This window comes from Natrix helvetica (assembly GCF_964273705.1).
Source record: "Natrix helvetica genome assembly, chromosome: 1".
NCBI lineage: Eukaryota > Metazoa > Chordata > Lepidosauria > Squamata > Natricidae > Natrix > Natrix helvetica.
In genome coordinates this window covers 152,263,654-152,284,759 of record NC_138548.1, presented here as the reverse complement: position 1 = coordinate 152,284,759, position 21,106 = coordinate 152,263,654, and the positions used below count along the sequence as shown (strand labels likewise).

General features: G+C 40.6%; 1 protein-coding gene and 1 long non-coding RNA gene across 3 annotated transcripts in view; one reads left to right on the top strand and one right to left on the bottom strand.

The window, feature by feature from the left end:
- LOC309384912 overlaps window positions 1-21,106 on the top strand; it is a 683,650-nt gene that overhangs the window by 387,202 nt on the left and 275,342 nt on the right. The window lies entirely within an intron of this gene.
- Window positions 1-21,106, bottom strand: part of FMNL2 (formin like 2) — a 221,918-nt gene that overhangs the window by 10,898 nt on the left and 189,914 nt on the right. For both annotated transcript variants that reach the window (XM_081968482.1, XM_081968483.1), the window contains exons 12-21: window positions 18,354-18,503; window positions 16,150-16,251; window positions 14,793-15,084; window positions 13,285-13,488; window positions 6,280-6,404; window positions 5,277-5,476; window positions 4,114-4,348; window positions 2,867-2,935; window positions 2,670-2,750; window positions 1,078-1,207 (exon numbers count right to left, since the gene is read on the bottom strand). In XM_081968482.1, the coding sequence (XP_081824608.1) occupies window positions 1,078-1,207; window positions 2,670-2,750; window positions 2,867-2,935; window positions 4,114-4,348; window positions 5,277-5,476; window positions 6,280-6,404; window positions 13,285-13,488; window positions 14,793-15,084; window positions 16,150-16,251; window positions 18,354-18,503 (1,588 nt within the window). The remainder of the gene's footprint in view (window positions 1-1,077; window positions 1,208-2,669; window positions 2,751-2,866; window positions 2,936-4,113; window positions 4,349-5,276; window positions 5,477-6,279; window positions 6,405-13,284; window positions 13,489-14,792; window positions 15,085-16,149; window positions 16,252-18,353; window positions 18,504-21,106) is intronic.

Sequence of the window (21,106 nt, the reverse complement as noted above, 5' to 3'; positions counted from 1 at the left end):
CCTGAGTTACAAATATTCTCCTTTATTGGAACAACATTATTTTTAATGATTAATTTCTGACTCGGGAGGAAAGCTATGGCAAATCTAGGCAGCATATTAAAAAGCAGACACATCACCCTGCCAACAAAAGTGTGTATAGTGAAGGCTATAGTTTTCCCAGTTGCAATTTATGGCTGTGAACGTTGGACCACAAAAAAGGCTTAGCGCCAAAAGAATTGAGGCCTTTGAACTATGCTGGAGAAGACTCCTGTGAGTCCCTTGGACTCACAGGAATCCTAGAGGAAATCAACCCTGACTGCTCTTTAGAAGGCCAGATCCTAAAGATGAAACTCAAATACGTTGGCCACCTAATGAGAAGGAAGGACTCATTGAAGAAGAGCCTAATGCTGGGAACAATGGAGGGTAAAAGAAGAAAGGGACGACAGAGAATGAGGTGGCTGGATGGAGTCACTGAAGCAGTGGGCATGAGCTTAAATGGACTCCAGAGGATGGTAGAGAACAGGAAGGCCTGGAGGAACGTTGTCCATGGTGTCATGATGGGTCAGACACGACTTCGCAACTAACAACAATAATTTCTGACAGAACTATTAAATTTTTATATATACAGGAGATCTCAATTGATTTCCAGATTTAAAACAAATTTAGATGAATATGAATAAAAGGCATCCAAAAGCAATTATTCTGTTACACGTATACTGGGCTACAATATCCACTCTCATGCAGACAAACCAGGATGACCCAAGAGGGATTGGAGGGGGGATTAATTACTGGTAGGTCACAGAGTCTCATGGATGCAGAGGGCTGCACCTGCTGAATGTACATCTATGTTATAAAGAAATAGATCTTGCAGTGGTCTGATTGCTATGAATAGAAGGAATTAGTTTTAAAATCAGGATGATCTTGTGATCTCCCATGCTCAAACCTTCTTCTTAAGAGTCCATCTGCCTTTTACAAACTTGCGTAGCTAATAGTTTCACCAGAGGCTCCCTTCTTATGAGTTATCATTGAATTAAGACAGACATACAACAAATCTAAAACTATTTTCCACACTTAATAATTAACAAATGGCCATCTTACCTGCAGCAGCTTTCTCTACATAGTGAAGTTCATTGTAAAAAAGGCAAACCTGCTGATATTTCTCCTTTACAACATTGGATATATAGTGCAATAGAGTTTGTTTTCTGTCTGTTGATTTTGTATCTAGCAACTGCAAACGAAGCAAAAGGAGGCACCTTAGTAATACAATAATCATAAAATTCTAAAATAAAACCACAGATTTCTCGGAAAGATAATTCTCCACCCCTTCTGCTCTCCAGCAGCAAATTATCAGTTTTTTCAAAATCACTCCAAGAGGGGAAGTGAAGACTTTCCTGACAACCATAGATTCCAACCAGAATGATGATATAAGTGAGAACCTTCCTGCCATGAACTTAGGTAGTTAAAAACCAAGACTGATTGGAAGTAATTACTCCTCTTGCTGATTCTTCTGTACGCCATCCTACAACTGTCTTTGCAACTACTGGGAGTTTTCTCTTCTATGAGAGATCTTCAGGTACCTTAACATATGGTTCAAGTCACTGTCTACCTGTTTTAGGCAAAACAGAATTCTAAGGAAAACAGCTTTTGACAATTTTTTATAGAATTTATAGAATTCTTTATTGGCCAAGTGTGATTGGACACACAAGGATTGTGTCTTCTGTGCATAAGCTCTCAGTGTACAAGCAAGCAACAAGTGATGAATCATGATTATAATCATAAAATACAATCATCATAAATCATAAGATATTAAGTCAATAATAATAATAGGATACTAAATAAGCAAATAACATAAATCGTAATAGGATACGAAATGAAGGCAATCAACATAACTCATGACATACAAACAATGAAGTTATAGTTATAAGAAGCTAAGAAAAGAAGTATTAGGAAAGAGGAAAAGATCAGAAGGATAATACAGCCGTATAGGTGGCTTGACATCCCAGGGCATAGACAGTGTTGTGGGAATTAGTTGTTTAACAGAGTGATAGCATGGGGAGAAAAACTATTTTTGTGTCTGATTGTTTTGGTGTGCAACACCCTATAGAATTGTCTTGAGGGAATTAATTAACCAATCTGTTGAAACATTGTCCAACTAAATATGTTATATTAAAAATATTTTCAAAACAAGAAATTGAGTTTAAATGGAAGCCAGCATGTAGAAGGATTATCAAAAATTTGCTTGTTGGGATTTGTCTGTTTTTATTATAACCATCTTCTTGGAAATTAAAACCAGAACAAAATCAAACAATGAGTATAATGAACAATGATTACCAAAGCTACAAGGATATTCTGCTTATTTTTGGTTCTTGTTTAATGAATGGCCCAACCAGCCTGATAGGGATGATTTCTTATTAATTATATTATTCTTAGAACATGTTTATTTTTGGGTTTGAATAAAAAAAAATTATAATGGGTCCAGAAGATGAATTTTTTTTTTAATTCTTCTATTTCTTTTTACAGAATTTTTATACTGAAAAATATATCCATATTAGGCACATTTCTTGCATGTAAATGACTTTAGTTTGATACCATTCCTGATGGCTTTTAGACAAATGTCAGTTTTCCCTCCTATGATATAAGCTGGATGAATGAATGGGGATTTATGTAGATAAGTAAAGGCTCGTACTTACCAGATCTAAACTTTGAAGTTTAAATCCATAGACAGCTCCCCGTTTACTGCTATTCATATAGTTGCCCAGAGCCAAGATTATCTATAGGTATCATAAGAGATGGGGGAAAAATTAATTATCAGCTAAAGTTGAAATTTGCTACTTGAAATGAAACACAAATATAAAGCTCAAAAGACAGCAGCAAAAATTAGACTTACCTCTAAGATTTTTTTGAGTTTCTGAGAAGACTTTATGGAGACAGATGCTGCAATAATTGCATGTAATTGCTAAAGGCAAAAACAAGAAATAGGGTGAACATCCTTAAAAACTCGGCAAGTGCAAATTAAAACAAAACACTTGGAGATTTCTACAACAGGGAATGAATTTCAAGTAAGCCACTTTTCAAGGTAGCAATGTGTTCAAGATCCGTTATGTTTTCTTTTCTTGTTCCTTAGATTTCTTCTTCTTCATGCTTGTTCCAATTTTCAAGACTTTAGCAAGAAAGGGCAGGAATAACACAATGCAAATACTGCAGAACCTCTAGCACAAGAAACCGCATCTAATCATGCAATCATTAGTTAGGTGCAGTCAACTTGGACTGCATAGTAACTTCACTGAAAAATGTCCGCCGACTTGACATATTGCTAGTAATGATTGTAGCTCTCCCAAGCACAGTCTCTGTAATCTTTCTCAAACCATCCATGCTTCTTAGCTATTGTTTCCTCCTTCTACTTCTCTCAAAATGTCTAAGCATAGCTAGTTTTCCCAGTTCATCATGTACACATATCGCATGTCCCAGGATCTGATGTATCTGATGTAAGCAATGATACCTAACACAATTGTCTCAATGCAGCTATATTTGTGGCTAAGAGTGGCTAGACATGAGCAGGAAATAATAATAATAATAATAATAATAATAATAATAATAATAATAATAATAATAATAATAATAATAATAATAATAATAATAATAATAATAATAAATATTTATTTCTTAGCCGCACCCTCTCCCGAAGGACTCGGGGCGGCGTACAACGAAACATATGAAATAAATATGTGGACAAAACAAACATATAACAGAGACATATACTAAAGCAGGAAATAACATCAGACCATCTCCAATAAGCGTATTCTAGACTACCCGCTCAAAAATGCAGGCCTACAAATGTATGGGTAGTTCTCGTTTAGCAACTGCATCACACAGTGACTGTTCACAGTTACAATGGTTATCAAAAAAAATGAAATTATGTGAGGAGTTCCTGCATTTGCAGGTCTACAGAGCCAACGAAAGCTGAAATACGATTGTAAAACTGTGGTGTTTCATTATGTGTCCGTTTCACTTCATGATTGATTGCTGGACCCAATTGTGGTCATTAAACGAGGATTACCTGTAAGCCTAACTCTGAGAATTAAGTTGTAGTCCTTTCCCTTTGTAAAACAGAGCTCTGATCCACATCTCACTCACCGGTGTGAGCATCTGTATGCTTTCAGTAAAGTTGCCAACGAATGCCATGATGGTCATTTTCTGCATCAGCCTTTCTATTTTGCTGAACTGCATCATAAACCGATCCTCATCCGACAGATTCTCAAAGGGCTTCCTTTCCCGCTCATACAACCGCAACACTTTCACTTCATTTTCCGTTGGCAGGAATCTCATCAAGCATTCAACAAAATCCACCGGCAGCGTCTTCAAATCAAACCTGGCAATACAACACAATGCAAGTGTCCATTTAAGTTCTACGAAATGAGCATCAGAAGTACATCCTTAAATATTTTGCCTGATGACCACATGGTTTTCGTAAACTTTTCAAATTACTGAAGTTATTGTGGGTCCCCACATTTCCCAAATATTTCCCTTTGAAAATATTTGTAAAACTAATATGTGGTAAGCTGGAGTACAGAAGTGTTTTCTGGAAAGAGATCTGGCTAAATTCCACATTCCTGGAAAGACTGCAAAGAAATTCTGTAAGCTAAGCTCATAAATGGCTCTTAAGATCAGCATTGTGCTGAATTTTGATTTGCAAGTGACATTCAGATACAATAATGGACCATTTAATCACTAATTGGTAGCCAGCTGAGCCAGCTGAACGTTTGAAGATGCAACCTATGCACAGTAATAATGAATCACATATGCACAATGCCAGTGTACATTTGTTCAAGATACTTGGACCACATTCAAATAATATGCAAAGAACTACTCTCTCTTCATTTCCTTAATAGCTACCATATTTCTTTCAAATTGGTATTTAACTTGCCGCTAAGAATGGAATTTTTGCATGACAAGCATTATAGATGAATCCATATGATGTTTTTCAAAACAAAACAAAAAATACCAATTGAATATTATAGTAAAACAGGTCCATTTTCTTCCTGCTTTTGTGGCATATGTACTGTATATTGGCCCTCTGCAGCTTAACACCTAAGTGTATCCCAAGGACTTTAAGGAGCTGAAGCCACAGTGTGTGCGGACTTGGAGTTTTAGTATCAAAAAATAAATAAAAATTCTGAGTGACAGTCACTAACCTATGGAATATAAAACAAGCAAACCTTCTTGGATCTATTCTAGTTGCACAAATGCTGCTTGGCAGTTCATATATTTAAAATTGTGTATAAAATCTTTTCACTTACGCTTGAATAGCTTTACATATTTCATCGGCAGTCTTTCCAGCTTTTCTTAAGGTGATAGCAAGATTTTTAGCTCTATTTGCCTCCAGAAGCGTGACTTTGTTTGATCCTTTCTGAGTTATTTGCTTGCTTGAAGAAAGGTCGATGGCTGGCCCTTGGGCTTTTGTCTTGAATATTTCTTCAAATTCATCCACGTTTAAATCCTAAAAGAGACATATATGTATTTTTTAGAAAGGACAACCTGGGAAACAAAAATCTTATAAAATATATCTGTAAAAAGCAAAAGGGGTCCAATTATACGAACATCTGTACAGCTCAAAGTAAATACACCAAGACACTCAATTCCTCATCAAATACACTTACCACGGATCATGTGAATTTAGGTCACACTTCTGCATCACAGGAGAAAACAAAAGATGACTTATTAAGCAAAAAAATGAAAGCTGGCTCCAAGGTTTCAGTTAGAAACAAACCTAACACTAACTAGACCAGGGGTGTCCGGCAATCACTACTGCTGGTTCGCTTGTGGCTGCTTTGTGCATGCGCGCTTGCTGCATACTGTGCGCAGTACAATAAAAACAAAAATATCCAAGATGGTGGCCCCTACAGCGCCACCTGGAGAGCCAGTTTGGGGGCACGGCAGGCCTGCGTCTCTGCCGGTTCCAGCGACCCAGGCCACCAAACCACTACCGGTTCGGCCGAACCAGTCCGAACCGGTAGGAACCCACCACTGAACTAGACCTAAAGCAAAACATTCAAGTAGCTAAACAAATAGGGGTAAAGATGCAGATGTGGACAGAAGAACATACATTTAAAATCAATCCATCAAATTGGGTATTTTCTTTAGATAACAATGAAACACTTAAAAACTGCTAAATGCATGTGAGAAAATCTACAATAGCAAATCAAAATCATTCTACTTCAACAGGAGGCAATAATTCCTATTAGTTCTCCTGGAGCCCTCTCCTTTAGATATTCAAAGCACAACAATGTTCAAGGCTCGTACCTCCAAGATCCTTTCATCATCAATTTCATTGAAGACGGTCCCATTGATCTGGTTAGGTTTCAGAGCCACCCAGTTAAATACTGGCATGCGGAATTTGGTCTTAATTGGCTTCTTGATTTTCACAGCTTAAAAGAAGAGAACAGTGCAATTACACATTTCAGAAGTTCTAATCAAAAACCTCTTTAACCATTACAGTTATTACTGGGGAGCGGGGAGGCGGCATTTTAACATTGAAAAACATCTAGCCAACAATGAAAAAAATATTCTAAGAATCCATAGTGATTAGACTCTCTTGGAAAATTAAAAAAATAAGCAGGGAGAAAGATTTCAAGTCAGTAACTGACTTCTGAGATGATAATTCACCTCAAAATTTGGCAACAAGCATATAAAAAAATAATTGCATACTTTTTTCCCTACTAGCTGTCATGAACCAGAATCTAATGCCCACTTTTACCTAAAAATAAATCCAGATAAATTCAAGGGAACTCACTTCTAATTAGGCATGCACAGGGGTTGCATATTGGAATGCACAAAAAGCTTAATCACCGCAAAGGATATATAATCATGACTTCCTGCCCATGTGATTTTAGTCCATTCTCATTCTGACCCCCTTAAAATTAAAACTCCAAACAAAATGCCTTTTGGGGAGGGAGATTAATCTCACTGTCTGAGGAAGAATTATAATCCCTTTATTTAAAAGTTACAGACACTGCATCTGAAGCTTTTAGTCCTGGCTAAATTAAGACTGATAGGAAGGGATAAGGGCTGCTGCAAAGCATTTAGAAGCTGTAAACCGTGATTGCCCCGGTGTTTTAAGAATAAGCCCCATATATAAACACTACTTGGTTTATAGGAAACAATCTAGGGATTGACATTTTCAGACTGATTAGGGACTCAGCCATGTAATTACAATGATTGAGCAGCACATTATGCAAATGTGACATATAATGACTTAAGCCTATTATGACACTAATTGTGTTAAAGACACACATTTGCAAAGATAGAAATGTAATTGTAGGATTCCTCCCATCTCTAAAGAACAGGAAGGAACTTACAGGTCCAGTCCAGTTATTTTCAGATGAACCTTGCAATGGGGACCTTCAGAATGGCATACATTATCCCACCCATGTAAATGGTACCTGAAATGTGACATGTCTATTAGGAAAGAAGTATTGCTGCCCAACTTAAACAAGCCAGGATTTTGTATTCTAAATGGTGATTTATCACACACACAAATCAAAACTCAAGAAGGGCAAATGTGATATTCAGGCACACCTTCACCATTTCTGGGGAAAATGCAGGGATAGCAAGAATGGGAAAATGGACCAAGCTGATACACAGAATCAGGGGTTTCTGGTTTTCCACCACAATTCTTTTTGAGGGTGGTGGAACACGCCTATGTAATCTTTTTAACATTCTGGGGATGTGTAAGACCCGAAACAACTAAAGGCAGCTCTTTCCTCATCTATCCGCTAAGACTAACTCAACTCCCTCTTGAAGGTATTTTTGCCTGAAGGAGAATGAGTCTGTACTCTATGGCATAACACTTCAAGATTTCTCTTTTATGGGGGAGGGGGGAGAAATCCCATTGATATTTTATTCCAAGAAACAACTAATATTTCTCAGGATTTGTAGTGGTCTTAAATAGCAAATTGAGTGTTGGTGTTAGGAAAATAGCACCTGTGAAAAGGAAAATCTACCAGGGCAGCATTCTTAACTTTCCCATGGAGCGTGCTGTTCAAAGCTCTTTTTCTACAACCTTACAAATACTGTAAAGTGAAATGTCCCAGATAATGCCCCTTTGATGAGAGAAATAAAATTTGGCCAAGTTATAGTTTCTAAGTTCAAGGCTTCCATGTTGAATAAAAACAAAATACCCTTACCCCAGATGAGATAGATTGCCTAATAGCAATGGCTCCTTAACATTAAAAAACTACCTATTTAAAGTGAAAATGCCAAGAACTCATTCTAGGATCTTCGAATACGAAGAATACCATATTCTGAGCATATGCAAAATAATTCAGAAAAATCCTTGATAATAGTACATAACATGTCAACATTATATAAACATGATATTAATATTTCTAATCTATTTATAATAGAATAGTAAATGTATCCATAATTCTAGTATATATTATTACACCATAGACCTCTGACATAAATACGTAGCCTTTGTATAATATTAAATTTTATGTGTAGATTCGATGCAAGACCAATCATGTCTATAGAGGGCAGACAAAGTAATAAGTTAAAGAATCCAGTAAAACAAACAACCTGCAGGAATGGTTTGTTGCACAAAGAAAATACACATATGTTTTGATCACCAGACAACATGAAGATAATGGCTTTAGGAAATTTATAGTATGGATAATATTTTACATAATGCAAACTACCTCATGCTTTTAGATAAGGCAAAAAAAAAACACCCCACCACACATACCCACAAAGAATGCTGCATTTCAGATCTGAAGCTAAAAAATTATTTCAGAAAGTTTCTGGGCACCTTTTGCTCCAATTGCCACCTCCTTAAAGAAACAGCATGTTTTCCTAGGCTCCCTTTGTAGCACTGTAGCCTATGTAAAAGCATATCAGACCTAAGGAGGCTCCTTAAGGGTGTGACAAGTGTTAGATATCCACAAGATAACAACAAGGTGCTTTGGAATGAGTGTTGATGCTCTGTTACCCTTAACTCAGATATGTGCTTTTTTTGAAATTGCACGGCTACAGTGTAAGCCCAGTGGAAAATCCTGCTTTTATAAGGAGGTGCTAACAGGAATATCACACGTGCCCATACCAAACTGTCTTTTCAGCTTTTTATCTGAAACAGAGCACATCCATAACGACAACATATGTGAATGCATGTACACTACATACACATGCGTGCAAAACATAACGGGGCAGAAAAGAGAGACATTAGAAAACAAGGTAAAATACTTAACAAGAAGGAACCTACAGAAAAGCTTGATTGGCCCATCTTAAAGTGAAGCAAAGGGGATAAAGAAGAAAAGGGTTAGCAGTAATCAAAATTAGAGGACGTTTTAATTTTTTATTTATTTAAACAAAACAGTGAAATGACTTTTTCATGTATTACTATTTTTCTACCTCGAAATAATTTTATTCATTGTTATTTAATTTTTCCCTGTCTTGTAATCTGGCTAACAGGAGTACAAGCAAACAAAAAACCAAAATACAAAACATAGAAAACATAAATTTAAGTATGTATTACACCAGGGGTGTCCAAACTTGGCAACTTTAAGATTTGTGGACTTCAACTCCCAGAATTCCCCAGCCAGCGCTGGCTGGGGAATTCTGGGAGTTGAAGTCCACAAGTCTTAAAGTTGCCAAGTTTGGACACCCCTGTATTACACCCAATTAACAATTACAAACCTGTTGCATCTCTTTGGTTTTTTTTTAATACGACAAAATTGGCTCAGAGGTGGCTGCTAAAGGTATGTAAGTGTGTGTGTGTGTGTGTGTGTGTGTGTGTGTGTGTGTAGATCTATGTGTGTTTTATTTAATCTACCTTCACCTGTAAAGCAAAGATAGGGAACCAGACCAAGCCCATCATTCTTGACCAATAGCCATTTGACTAGAATTTAATGGGAGTTAAAGTAACTTTTGGAGGGCTGCAGCATCTTACCCATCCACTCATGTTTAGGGCAAAGTGTATTTTCTTGCATCATGATATCTTAGTATGTTATCCTGACACTCAATGACGCAGGGGCCTCTCAAGAACCTTCTTCTGATGCCCCCTAAGCAGGCAACACAAGACATCCATCCACTCTTTTTTTTTTCCTTTGGTAGTTTAGCTATTAAAAACATTTAGCTTAAAATACCATAACAGCAATTAAGCTCCATCAGATGGAACTGGTCCTTCTACCAATATCTACCCTAAACAACCCTCTTTTGTGCATAGGCCTTGGAAAACAGAAGACTCAAATATTTTGAATTAACGTTCTTAATAGGTGTCATTTTCCAAAAATACAAGTGTTCCATCTACACCAAAAAGAGACAGTGACATTTATGAATTCTTGGAGCTCTTTTCATATTCATGAGCTTTTGCCCCAGGAGCTGAATAGATTTCAATGGGCCAATCTGAGTTACACTTTGGTCTCTTCCAAGTCACCACCGGACACAAAGAAACTGTATTAATTATAGCAAGACAATACAGCATTGGCAGGGTGGCTGGTCATCAGATTTAAAGGGAGAACTGTGACTAACGATTAAACCAAGTCAATGGCTGCAAGCTGAGTGGGGGACGGGGGACTGGAATCGGGTGAATAGAATTGCCCAGACAGTAAGATGTTTTTTTTCCAGAACCTGGAACTGAATGCACATATACTATCAGAAGGTGAACATGTGTACATGTTGGATAAAGTCCAAGAGAAAGAACTTACTAAGAGAACACGTATTTGGCTAGCTGAAGTTGCCATGGTGTCAAATTAATACCCCAATGGAGCAGAGGCACCCAAATGTTTTTACATAAGACTATCACAAAACTCTAAAAACATAAAACATGTCAGTTTCATGTCTAAAAAAGAAAAAAAAATAGAATGGGTCCTACTGCAACCTTTAATTTTCTTTTAATTCTTTCATGGCATCAATCTATACAGTACAATCTATATTTACTCATTTGATTGTCTCCATTCACAAGCAGTGTCATTTTCCAAGTGCACAGCTTAGGACAATAGTGGGATTCAAAACTTTTTACTACCGGTTCTATGGGCGTGGCTTGGTGGGCGTGGTAGGGGAAGGATACTGTAAAATCTCCATTCCCTCCCAATCAGCTGGGACTCGGGAGGCAGAGAGTAGATGGGGGCGGGGCCAGTCAGAGGTGGTATTTACCGGTTCTCCTAACTACTCAAAATTTCTGCTACCAGTTCTGCAGAACTGCTCAGAACCTGCTAAATACCACCTCTGCTTTGGAGCATTTGGTATAAGTTAGTGACCTTTAAATGTAAACATTGTCCAGCTGATTCTAACAATACGAGCATTTCTTTTAGAGGACTAAATTTCTGGCAGGGAAACTAGCATACCTTTCATCTATAGCAGCGATGGTGAACCTTTTTTGGCTCGCATGCCATAAGTGGGGGGAGCGCAGGGGAGGTGTCTGTAGGTGTGCCGCACCCATAATGCAATGCGCGACCCCCCAGTGCGCATGCCCGCACTACAGGCACGACCTCCCCCATTTTTGCATGCTTTTTTCACCCTCCCCAATCTCCAGAGGCTTTATAGGAGGATGGGGAGTGCGAAAACAGCCTCCCCCCCCCAGAAGCCCTCCGGAGGCTTCAGGGACCTTCAGGAGGCTTCCCTGAAGCCTCCGAAGCATCAAAATGACCCTCTGAGCCGGTTTGCTTGGAGGATCATTTTAAGCACTCCGAAGGCTTCAGGGACCTTCAAGAGGCTTCCCCGAAGCCTTCAAAGCACTCAAAACGACCCTCCGAGCAAACCAGAAGTCCATTTCCCGAACTTCCGGTTTGCCCGTAGAGCTGTTTTTTTGTGCTCTGGATGCTTCAGTGAAGCTCATGAAGCCTCCAGAGGGCCTCCATGGGGGCGGGGGGAGGCTCTTTTCGCCCTCCCCAGGCTCCTATAAAGCCTCTGGAGCCTGGGGGCGAAAAATGGCTTTAAAAAAGGCTGAACTCAGCTGGCCAGTGCGCACATGCGTGCTGACTAGCTGACAGGGCAGCGCCTTGCGTGCCCTGACAAATGGCTCCGTGTGCCACCTGTGGCACGCGTGCCATAGGTTCGCCATCACTGATCTATAGTATCATCAATATGTAAGTGGTTCTATTGTATCATCATATAGTAAGCGTCCATTACATTTTTTAGTAATACTGAAGAGAAAATGAAAAATGGATAGATAGCATTCTCAAACCAAACATACTCCACAGATAATCTGTTCTTTTTCTCCATAAGAGATTTTGTTGTTGAAATAAGTAATAGAAGTAGCAATGGGGGGGGGGGGGGAAATGGGAGGTTGCAAGTTGACTACAACACTGTCCGTCCTCCCTCTCTCCTTCTCCCCTTCCCTAACATTCCTTAAGAAGACAAAGTGAGAAACAACAAGGGAGAGACAACATTTATCCACCCTGAATTTGGTAGGGCAATTCGACAATATAACCTGGGTGGACCACAATAGGTAAAACAGTCTGCATTATCACAAAACCTCTGAAATGTTAATAACGTTCAGAAATATTTATGCATTCTGAAACGGAGCCTGGAATGCTGATTGGGCAATGTTCTGATATAGTCATCAGGGAAATATTCTTTGTAGATACATTTGGAAATGTTGTAAAATGTATTAGGGCAGGGGCTCCCAACTCCCAATCCGTGGACCAGCACCAGTCCGCGGCATGCCAGAAACCAGTCTGTGCAAACAAGCAAATCCCCATCCGCAGAATGCAGACAGCATGCAAAACTACGCCCCCCTCCGGTCTGTAGAAAAACGTCTCTTCATGGAATCAGTCCCTGAGACCCAAAAGTTGGGGACCGCTGTATTAGGGCATTTTAAAAAAAATTCTTCTTGAGTTTAATAGCTCATGTGAGCATATTTTTTCCAGTTTGGGCAGACAGAAATAGAATAAGACATTCTTTTTTCTGGTGCATTAAAGTTTTTGAGAACTAGGCTACATGTGGGAGTTCACATGGACTTTTTCTCCATTTCCTCCTGACTTCAAATGCATCCATGTGCATGGCAAAGGCGACTTGCTCATGATGCACAGGAGAGAAAAGAAGATTTGAAACTTCTTTGGAGTAGTTTTCGGTTTACAGCAGGCGTGTTCGACCTTTTGGCTAGCCTGGGCCTCATTGAGTGAAGAGGAATTGTCTTAGGTCACTTATAAAATATACAATATATTATATATATTTTGTATAAATGCAGAAAATCATGCTAAAACGTTTAAGATATTGTTGCACCACATTAGTAGCTGTCAAGGGCCGCAACCCATGGGCCCCTCTTCAGCCTCAAACCCTTCCTCACATATCATGCTTTCTGTTGCTTCTTACCTGCTAATCCTGAGTTGAACACAACGGTAGGAGAGGCCATTCCTGGAAGTGGGGGTGCTAATGGTGGAGGTGGGATAGGAGGTGGTGGTGCTGGTTCTGCAGCTGGACCAGGAAGAGGAGGTGGTGGGGGAGGAGGAGGTGGGGGAGGAGGTGGTGGCGGTGGTGGCGGCGGAGGCATTGGTGCTGCCATGGGACCATTTTGCACTGTGAAATGAAAAATATACACAGCATTTGGAAACGTTTCATTAAGTATTTCACTGAGTGAAGGAACTGTTCCTCTGCTCCTCAAAGAAGTAATGGTTCACCTCTACCTCAAGAGACCTTCACTGAATCCCACCATCCTGGAAATTTCCACAAAGTACCTAACTTCCCATTTCAGGGAAAGGTTTTGAGAAAATGGCCAGGCAGGAGTTTCACAGGCCTCTGAAGTGGATTATCTGGACCTCTTTCGGTCAAGATTCAGCCTTGGGTACGGGATGGAAACATCATTGGCCTTGTTTTCAGATGATTTCTGGCATGGACAGGAATTTGTGCACATCCATTCCTACTCCTTTTGACCCACTGACCGCAGTAGCCTTCTAAGGTGGGTCTGGGGATTGGGGTGGGTGACACTGTATTGTGCTAGTTCTCCTTTCTCTATGGTCTGTACCAGACAGGGGTAAAAAGGGAAAAGAGATCCAGCCCTGAGCCCCTTCTCTGTGGGATTCCACAGCATTCAGTACTCCAATTTCTCCTCTTCCACAATAACATGGTGCCACTGGATGAAACCATGTACTGCTATGGGGTGTAGTATAATCATTAGTAAAGGTAAAGGTTCCCCTTGCACACATGTGCTAGTCATTCCTGACTCTAGGGGGCAATGCTCATCTCCGTTTCAAAGCCGAAGAGCCAGCACTGTCCAAAGACGTCTCCGTGGTCATGTGGCTGGCATGACTAAATGCCAAAGGTGCTCAGAACGCTGTTACCTTCCCACCAAAGGTGGTTCCTATTTTTCTACTTGCATTTTAATGTACTTTCGAAATGCTAGATTATCAGAAGCTGGGACAAGTAACGGGAGCTCATGCTGTTACGCGATACTAGGGATTCGAACTGCTGACCATTCTGATCGACAAGGTCAGCTTCTTAGCCACTCAGTCACCGCATCCATCATTAAGATACTCAATTGTATCTTTCTGCCTCTAGTGCTTTAAGCATTGCTGTTGATCCTCTGTTCTGGTGCCTAAAGGCTATGGACGACAACAAGCTTCAACTGAACCCTGGCAAAACTTAATGACCTTGGTTTTGGGGGCCCTCTGGTTCAGGAACTGTGCCACTTTTAGTAACTGGATGGGGCTGCATTGACCCAAACAGACTTAGTGCACAGTCTGGGGATCCTCCTGGACTCACAACTCTTGTTCAGTTGGCAATTCTGGCGACGTGGCCTTTGCACAGCAACTGAAAGTGAGTGAGTGACCATATAGATTCTCTACATAAAGAAACAAATTCAATTCTCAGTCAGCCCATTTTACCTGTTTCCGATTCTGCTGCTATCAGCGGCAGAGGTGAAAGTGATCCTGGAGACCCTGTGTTGGCAGCAGACCCTCCACAAACGCCAACTGAACCTTCCGATCCTGCTGGTGACACCCCGACAGGAAGGATGTTGATATCACCGTCTCCTTTCTTCTGAATTTTAATGGAGCCTTGCTTTTCCAATTCATGGATCTTTTTCTCTAGTGTTGACTGCCGCTGAATGGCTTCCTCCTTTTCTTTGACCATTTTTCTTAGCGTGTGAACTTGTGTATTTGCATCTTTGTATATTTCCTGTGAAGGAACCCCCAGGGGAAAAAAAAAAAAAGAATTCATTTCATTTGAAAGACAGGGCAGTGTCAAAAGAAAACACGGGATTTCCAATAAGCTCATCACCTGGGAACATATTATAATGATGGTTTTCTTTCTATATAAGTTAATGAAGACCATATTCATCTGAAGTAAATACAGGTAACTCCCCTGGCAAACTAGTTTAGCTAAGTGAATCAAAGGAAACTGCCCTTACTTCTGTTGGGTCTATGATTTTCCCCTTTTCTCCCATTTTTTAGATATGGCTACATACAAAGTATATGAATATGTTCTGTAATTAAGGGTATCCATCTAGAATCTGGAAAACAAGCAAATGCAGTGGACAATATCCCAGAGCTAAGCTCCAAAAGGATTTATGTGAACTCTAAATTTAATGTTTCTGTTTTGAAAATAAAACCTCATACTTCATCAAAGTGGCTGGATCAAAGGGGAACATGCTGCTAATAAGCTGAGAGACATGAAAGAAGACCTTTACATACTCCTTGGAGTTACAAATTACCATCATGCAGCAACGCATGGACATATGTATACTTTCTACATATCAGCAATTGCAAAATGGCAGATAAAATATGCTTAGACAGAAATAAAGGAATAAAGAGATTTAGACTCGGAAATACACAGCTTCTATAGAATCACCGCGAACCGGTAGTACGGGGCCTGAAAGGCTGCAACGAGTGCGGCTCGTGCGTGGGCAGGCCAAAAAGGGCGAGAAAAAAGAGGCAGGAGAGCTGAAGGTAAAGGCAGCTAAAAACATAATAATTTCTGAAAAGTCTGAAAAAAAAATACTAAAAATCCTGGAGAGTCACTGAATAGCTCCTGTTAGGCCGGAGACTGAGGTTAATCTGGGGAGTCACAAGGAGAAACAGAGGGAGTGTCCTCAGATTTACCTCAGTCTCCAGGCAATTGGGCCGTAACAATACCCATTCAGTGACTCCTCCCACACCCCACCTCGGAGACTGCAAAGATGCATCTAGAAGCAAAGTTTGAGAAGCTATCAAACATTAACATCTGCACTTTTAGAAAACTTACTCGTACAACATCCAGTTCTTTGTTTCTTTGCATAAGTTGTTTTTCCAGTTCCACAATTTTTGCCATAGCTTCATTTTCCGTGTCTTGAAGTTTTTCTGATAACTAGATATGATTAAAATGAGTGATTAGTTGGTAAGAAAGGTCTCACAATGAACCCTGATATGAGGACCTTCAGAATTACAGACATTATCCCTGCAAACAGTACCTGAAATTTGACGTGTCTATTAGGAAAAAAGTATTGCTGCCAAATTTAAACAAGCCAGGATTTTGTATTCTAGATGGTAAAAGGACACGCATCAGTCTTACCACTTCTAACCACCCTTCATACTGAATTATCGCATACACACAAATCTAAACTCAGTGTGATACTCAGGCACACTTTTACCATTTCTGGGGAAGATGTGCTAACATCATTTTAGTATGATTTTGTCTTTGGTACAATTTTATCTTAGTTCAAATTTCCAGAAAATCTCATAGGCCAGGGAAAAGATATGACTACTCTTCTTTGGTTAACTAGTTTAAATGTTTTTTTTTAATATATTGTTTTTTATTAATATTTTTCTTGGGTCTGAAAGCCATCTTAAGATATCTTCTGCTCTGGGAGATATAAATCGCTCAATTGCTCAAAGTAACTTTCTTAATGGGGGCTACATTTCAGCTACATTTATTTTTCAATAAGGAGAAAATCATGAATGGAGCAAAATATGTAACTTTACTACAGAAATTGATTTTCTTTTATTATACTACAGACTGTAAGGACTCCATTTAATTTCCCACAGATTCATTCTGAGGTGTTCAGTGCAGTCACTGCATTATCATTTTCCTCATTCTTTGGACAACAGCAGACACAAACTGAAGAAGACCGGCCACAGTTTAATTATATACTTAAATAAATAATGTACAGCCAATTTTTGGGAACTAAGCCAGGATATGAAGCTGTGGTTTGGAGCTGGCTTCAGCACCCTGCCTTGTTTGGAATCAGCTTCCAGGCAAGGGGAAGCAAATGTTTACTGTGGCTTCTTGGTGTATATCACTGCATGCATACTGTTTTGTTTTGTTTTGCTGGAATAGAATTAGATTCACATAACTGTTAAGCTTCAACAATGAGCTGAGCACATACACATGTGTGTGTGCGTGCATGCATGCACCCACACCCACCCACACTTTGCTCTTCAACCTTGGTCTCCACAAGACCAAATAATAAAGTTCAGATCCATCCACTCTATTCCAGTTTAATATCTGCTGCTGAACAAAGTCAAATGGGCAAACCATACTGTGTCATTTGTGTGCACACTTTTAAGCTATAACATAGTTGAGTATGTTTTCTACAACTATGGATTTATATTCAATTAGTGGGGACTGGAAACGAGTCACGTGAGAACAGCTTTGATGATTCAATTATTCTTCCAAGTGACTGCACCTGAGATTGCAAAACTGAATTCACCAGTGCTATTTGAATCATTGTCTTAGTAAGAAAAGAAGAGTTTATATAATAGGTGAAACAGATTTTAATGGGTAATATTACATTTTAATGGGTATAAAATTGCAGGATGGAAAAATGAGGAATGTCCAAATATTTCCCCTTTTCCATTCCACCATAATAAGAACATAAAAGACATGCTGAATCAAATATCTCTCTAGTCCTACTTTCACACTGGCTACGAAGACCTACGCTCTGGGTGAAATAGCAGCCAGCCATCTCTATTCCACAAGCACTGAGATTTGAGACAGTGCTATTTTTGATAATAATGGGAACATACTGGTCAATGCTAGGCTTGTTTTTTCTAATTTTATCAAATAAAGGGTTTCCAATCATCATTATAACTTGTACAACCACATCCATGCATGGTACAACCATGCTCTCCTGAAAAATTGCTTTCTTCATCAGTAGTGGACTAGATGAAAACTGTCATTGAAATAAAGCGGAAGCCTGAGGTAAAACTGCATTTTTTACAGCGTAGTTTTTTCCATTTTTTAAAAAAAAAACATAAGGAAGCAGCAATTATCACAAAGTAAGCAAAAATGTTTTATCAGAGGTTAAACAGGTGTATAATAAAAACACATTTGTAATCACATCCTAATGTTGGCAGCCAATGGTCCCACCCTCTCGCATCCCTAAATATTTTCCCAAATGAAAATAACCTACATTATTTTCCATGCATCCCCATAATAAATATTTTCAAAGGATTAGAATTGATACTAACATGTGATATATTTTCCTCCAATTCTTCAACTCTTTCTAAGGCAGCATTCTTGGTCTCAGCATCTTCAAGCAAAGCTCCCACATCAAAGACATTGTCCAGGTAAGCCTGTATTTGCACTTGCAGCTTATCACTTTCGGTGTGTTTCAGCTTCTAGAAGGTCAAGAGCAAATTAATCAATGAATAAAAAAGAACTATCAAACGAATCTGGCCCCATCCAACTTTTCAACTTTGCCTCACATTGATGTTATTAATCAAATGTATTTATTTACTTACCATGGCATTTCTATCCCACTATATCCTAATAACTCTAGGATGCAAATTGAATATAGACTACCATTTGTATATTAAATTGAGAGACAACTCCATAGGTTCACTTGAAAAGGGGAGGGATGGAGTATTGAAAGTTAAGTCCTTTTTCTTCTAGCAATAATTCAGATATCTGGATTCCTATCCAGAGGTATAGAAATTGTCAGTTGGTCTTACCTGACCTGCATGTCTCAAAGGTGGCGTGGGAGTAGTCACAGTTGGGTATTAACACGGCCCATTTGCCCAGAGACTGAGGTAAATCATGAGACCACACCTCTGCTCTTCCTCATGACTCCCCCAGATTAACCGATGGTCTGGTCGAAGAGACGCCTGGGAAGGAAGGGAACAGGAACACACACACACACACCTCCCTTCCTGGTCCCTGACTGACCAGAACTGACCAGAACTAACTACTCAAACCCCTAGGTTCAGAGTGCACCTAACAGGTGGGAAGAGACTACTCCCACGCTACCTTTGAGACATGCAGTTCAGGTAAGACCAACTGAAAGTCTCTGAAGTGGGGCGTGGGAGGAGTCACAGCTGGGACATACCAAAGCTAGATGGGAGGGATCATTGGGCATGAGTCTCCTGAGAGTCCAGGACTCCCTGCAGAACCTCCTCCCGAAGGCAGCCTCCACGGAGGCGGAGGCATCCAGCAGGTAGTGTCTGATGAATGGCAAGGGCGACGACCAGGCAGCTGCTCTGTAGATCTCCTCGATGGGTGCCTGGGTGGCCCAGGCCGCGGAGGTGGTCGCACTCCTGGTGGAGTGCGCAGTGACGCCCTCCGGTGCCTGGAGCCTTCGCGCCTCATAGGCCTTGGAGATGGCCAGTCTGATCCATCTGCTGATGGTGGCTGGGAAGACCTTAGCTCCTCAGGTTGAAGGTTGAAAGGAGACGAAGAGCACCTCCGACTGCCTGAAGGCCGCCGTGCGTTTCAGATATATGTGCAGGGCCCTTCTTACATCCAGGCAGTGCCAGGACTTTTCCCTTCCCCTGGAGGGGTTTGGACAGAAGTCCGGGAGAACTATCTCCTCAGCCCTATGGAAGGGAGAGTTGATCTTGGGCATAAAGGCAGGGTCGAGTCTGAGGATGACCTGGTTGTTGTGGAAGGAACAGAGATCCCCCCTGCTGGAAAGAGCGTTAAGCTCGGACACCATCCTGGCCGAGGTGATCGCTACCAGGAAGACCACCTTGAGGGTCAGGAAGTGTAGGCTCACCTCCCTCAGGGGCTTGAAAAGCGCCTCCAGCAGTGCCTGAAGCACTATGGGGAGGTCCCAGGTGGGAAAGTGGTGGACCGCTGGGGGCCGAAGGTTCGCTGCCCCTCTGAGGAATCGCCTTATGATCAGGTGCTGGGACAAGGATCAGGAGCCTACTCACCCCCAAAACTGTGGTTAAAGCTGAGACCTGCCTCCTGAGGGTACTGTGAGCCAACTTCTTCTCTAGGCTGTCCTGGAAGAAGTCCAATACCTGGGGCATGGAGGGCGAGGTCGGGTTTATCCCCGCAACCTGGCACCAGGTTACAAAGGCGGCTCAGGACACATTGTAGATGTGAGTGGTGGAACCCCTTCTGGAAGCCTCAATGGTCCTGATGGCCCTGGCGGAGAAGTGGGCTTCCCTTAGCTGCTCCCACTCAAGCACCAGGCGGTCAGATGTAGCCACTCTGGATCTGGGTGTTCCAGAGTCCCCTGGCGCAGAGCCACCTCCCCCTGTGGGATTCTCCAGTGGGGAAGCTTCGACATGTCCACCAGGTCTGCGAACCAAGGGTGACGGGGCCAATAGGGGGCCATTAGGACGACCTCTGCCCTCTTTACTACTAGGTTCCTCAGGAAGTCTTTGAATCGAAGGGAGATTCAGGAAAGTACTCCTTCTGGGCCGAAGACTGAGGTTAATCTGGGGAGTCAGGAGGAGGAACAGACGTGTGGCCTCAAGATTTACCTCAGTCTCCGGGCAAATGGGCCGTGTTAATACCCAGCTGTGACTCCTCCCATGCCCCACTTCGGAGACACATCACGTTCCTAAAATTCAAGGCACTACATTTACAGAGAACATCAAGGTTTTTGAAGGTAGGAATTTTGGAGAGATTTTTATAAAATGTGAAAGATTGATCTATACTTCAGAGAAATGACCAATAATTTTTACTGGAGAACTAACAACATCCTATGAAATACAAAAAGGAAAAGACAGTGGGCAACCGCCCACTTCTCCTCTGTAGTTAATTTTGGTTCTTCATATACTGATTAGCAATACAAGAATAAGATGAAAGCTTTGTGAGAGAAAGGGTTTAAAATTAAACTTTTAAGTTAAGGGCTTTTGCAGACGATTTGGTATTGGTGCTGCAAGATCCCTTAAAAGGAATTGAAATATTAATGGCCAAATTAAAATAATTTGGCCAAAAAAGTTCTCATGCAGGAACTTCACATGAGAAATAAGATACTATATAACATATT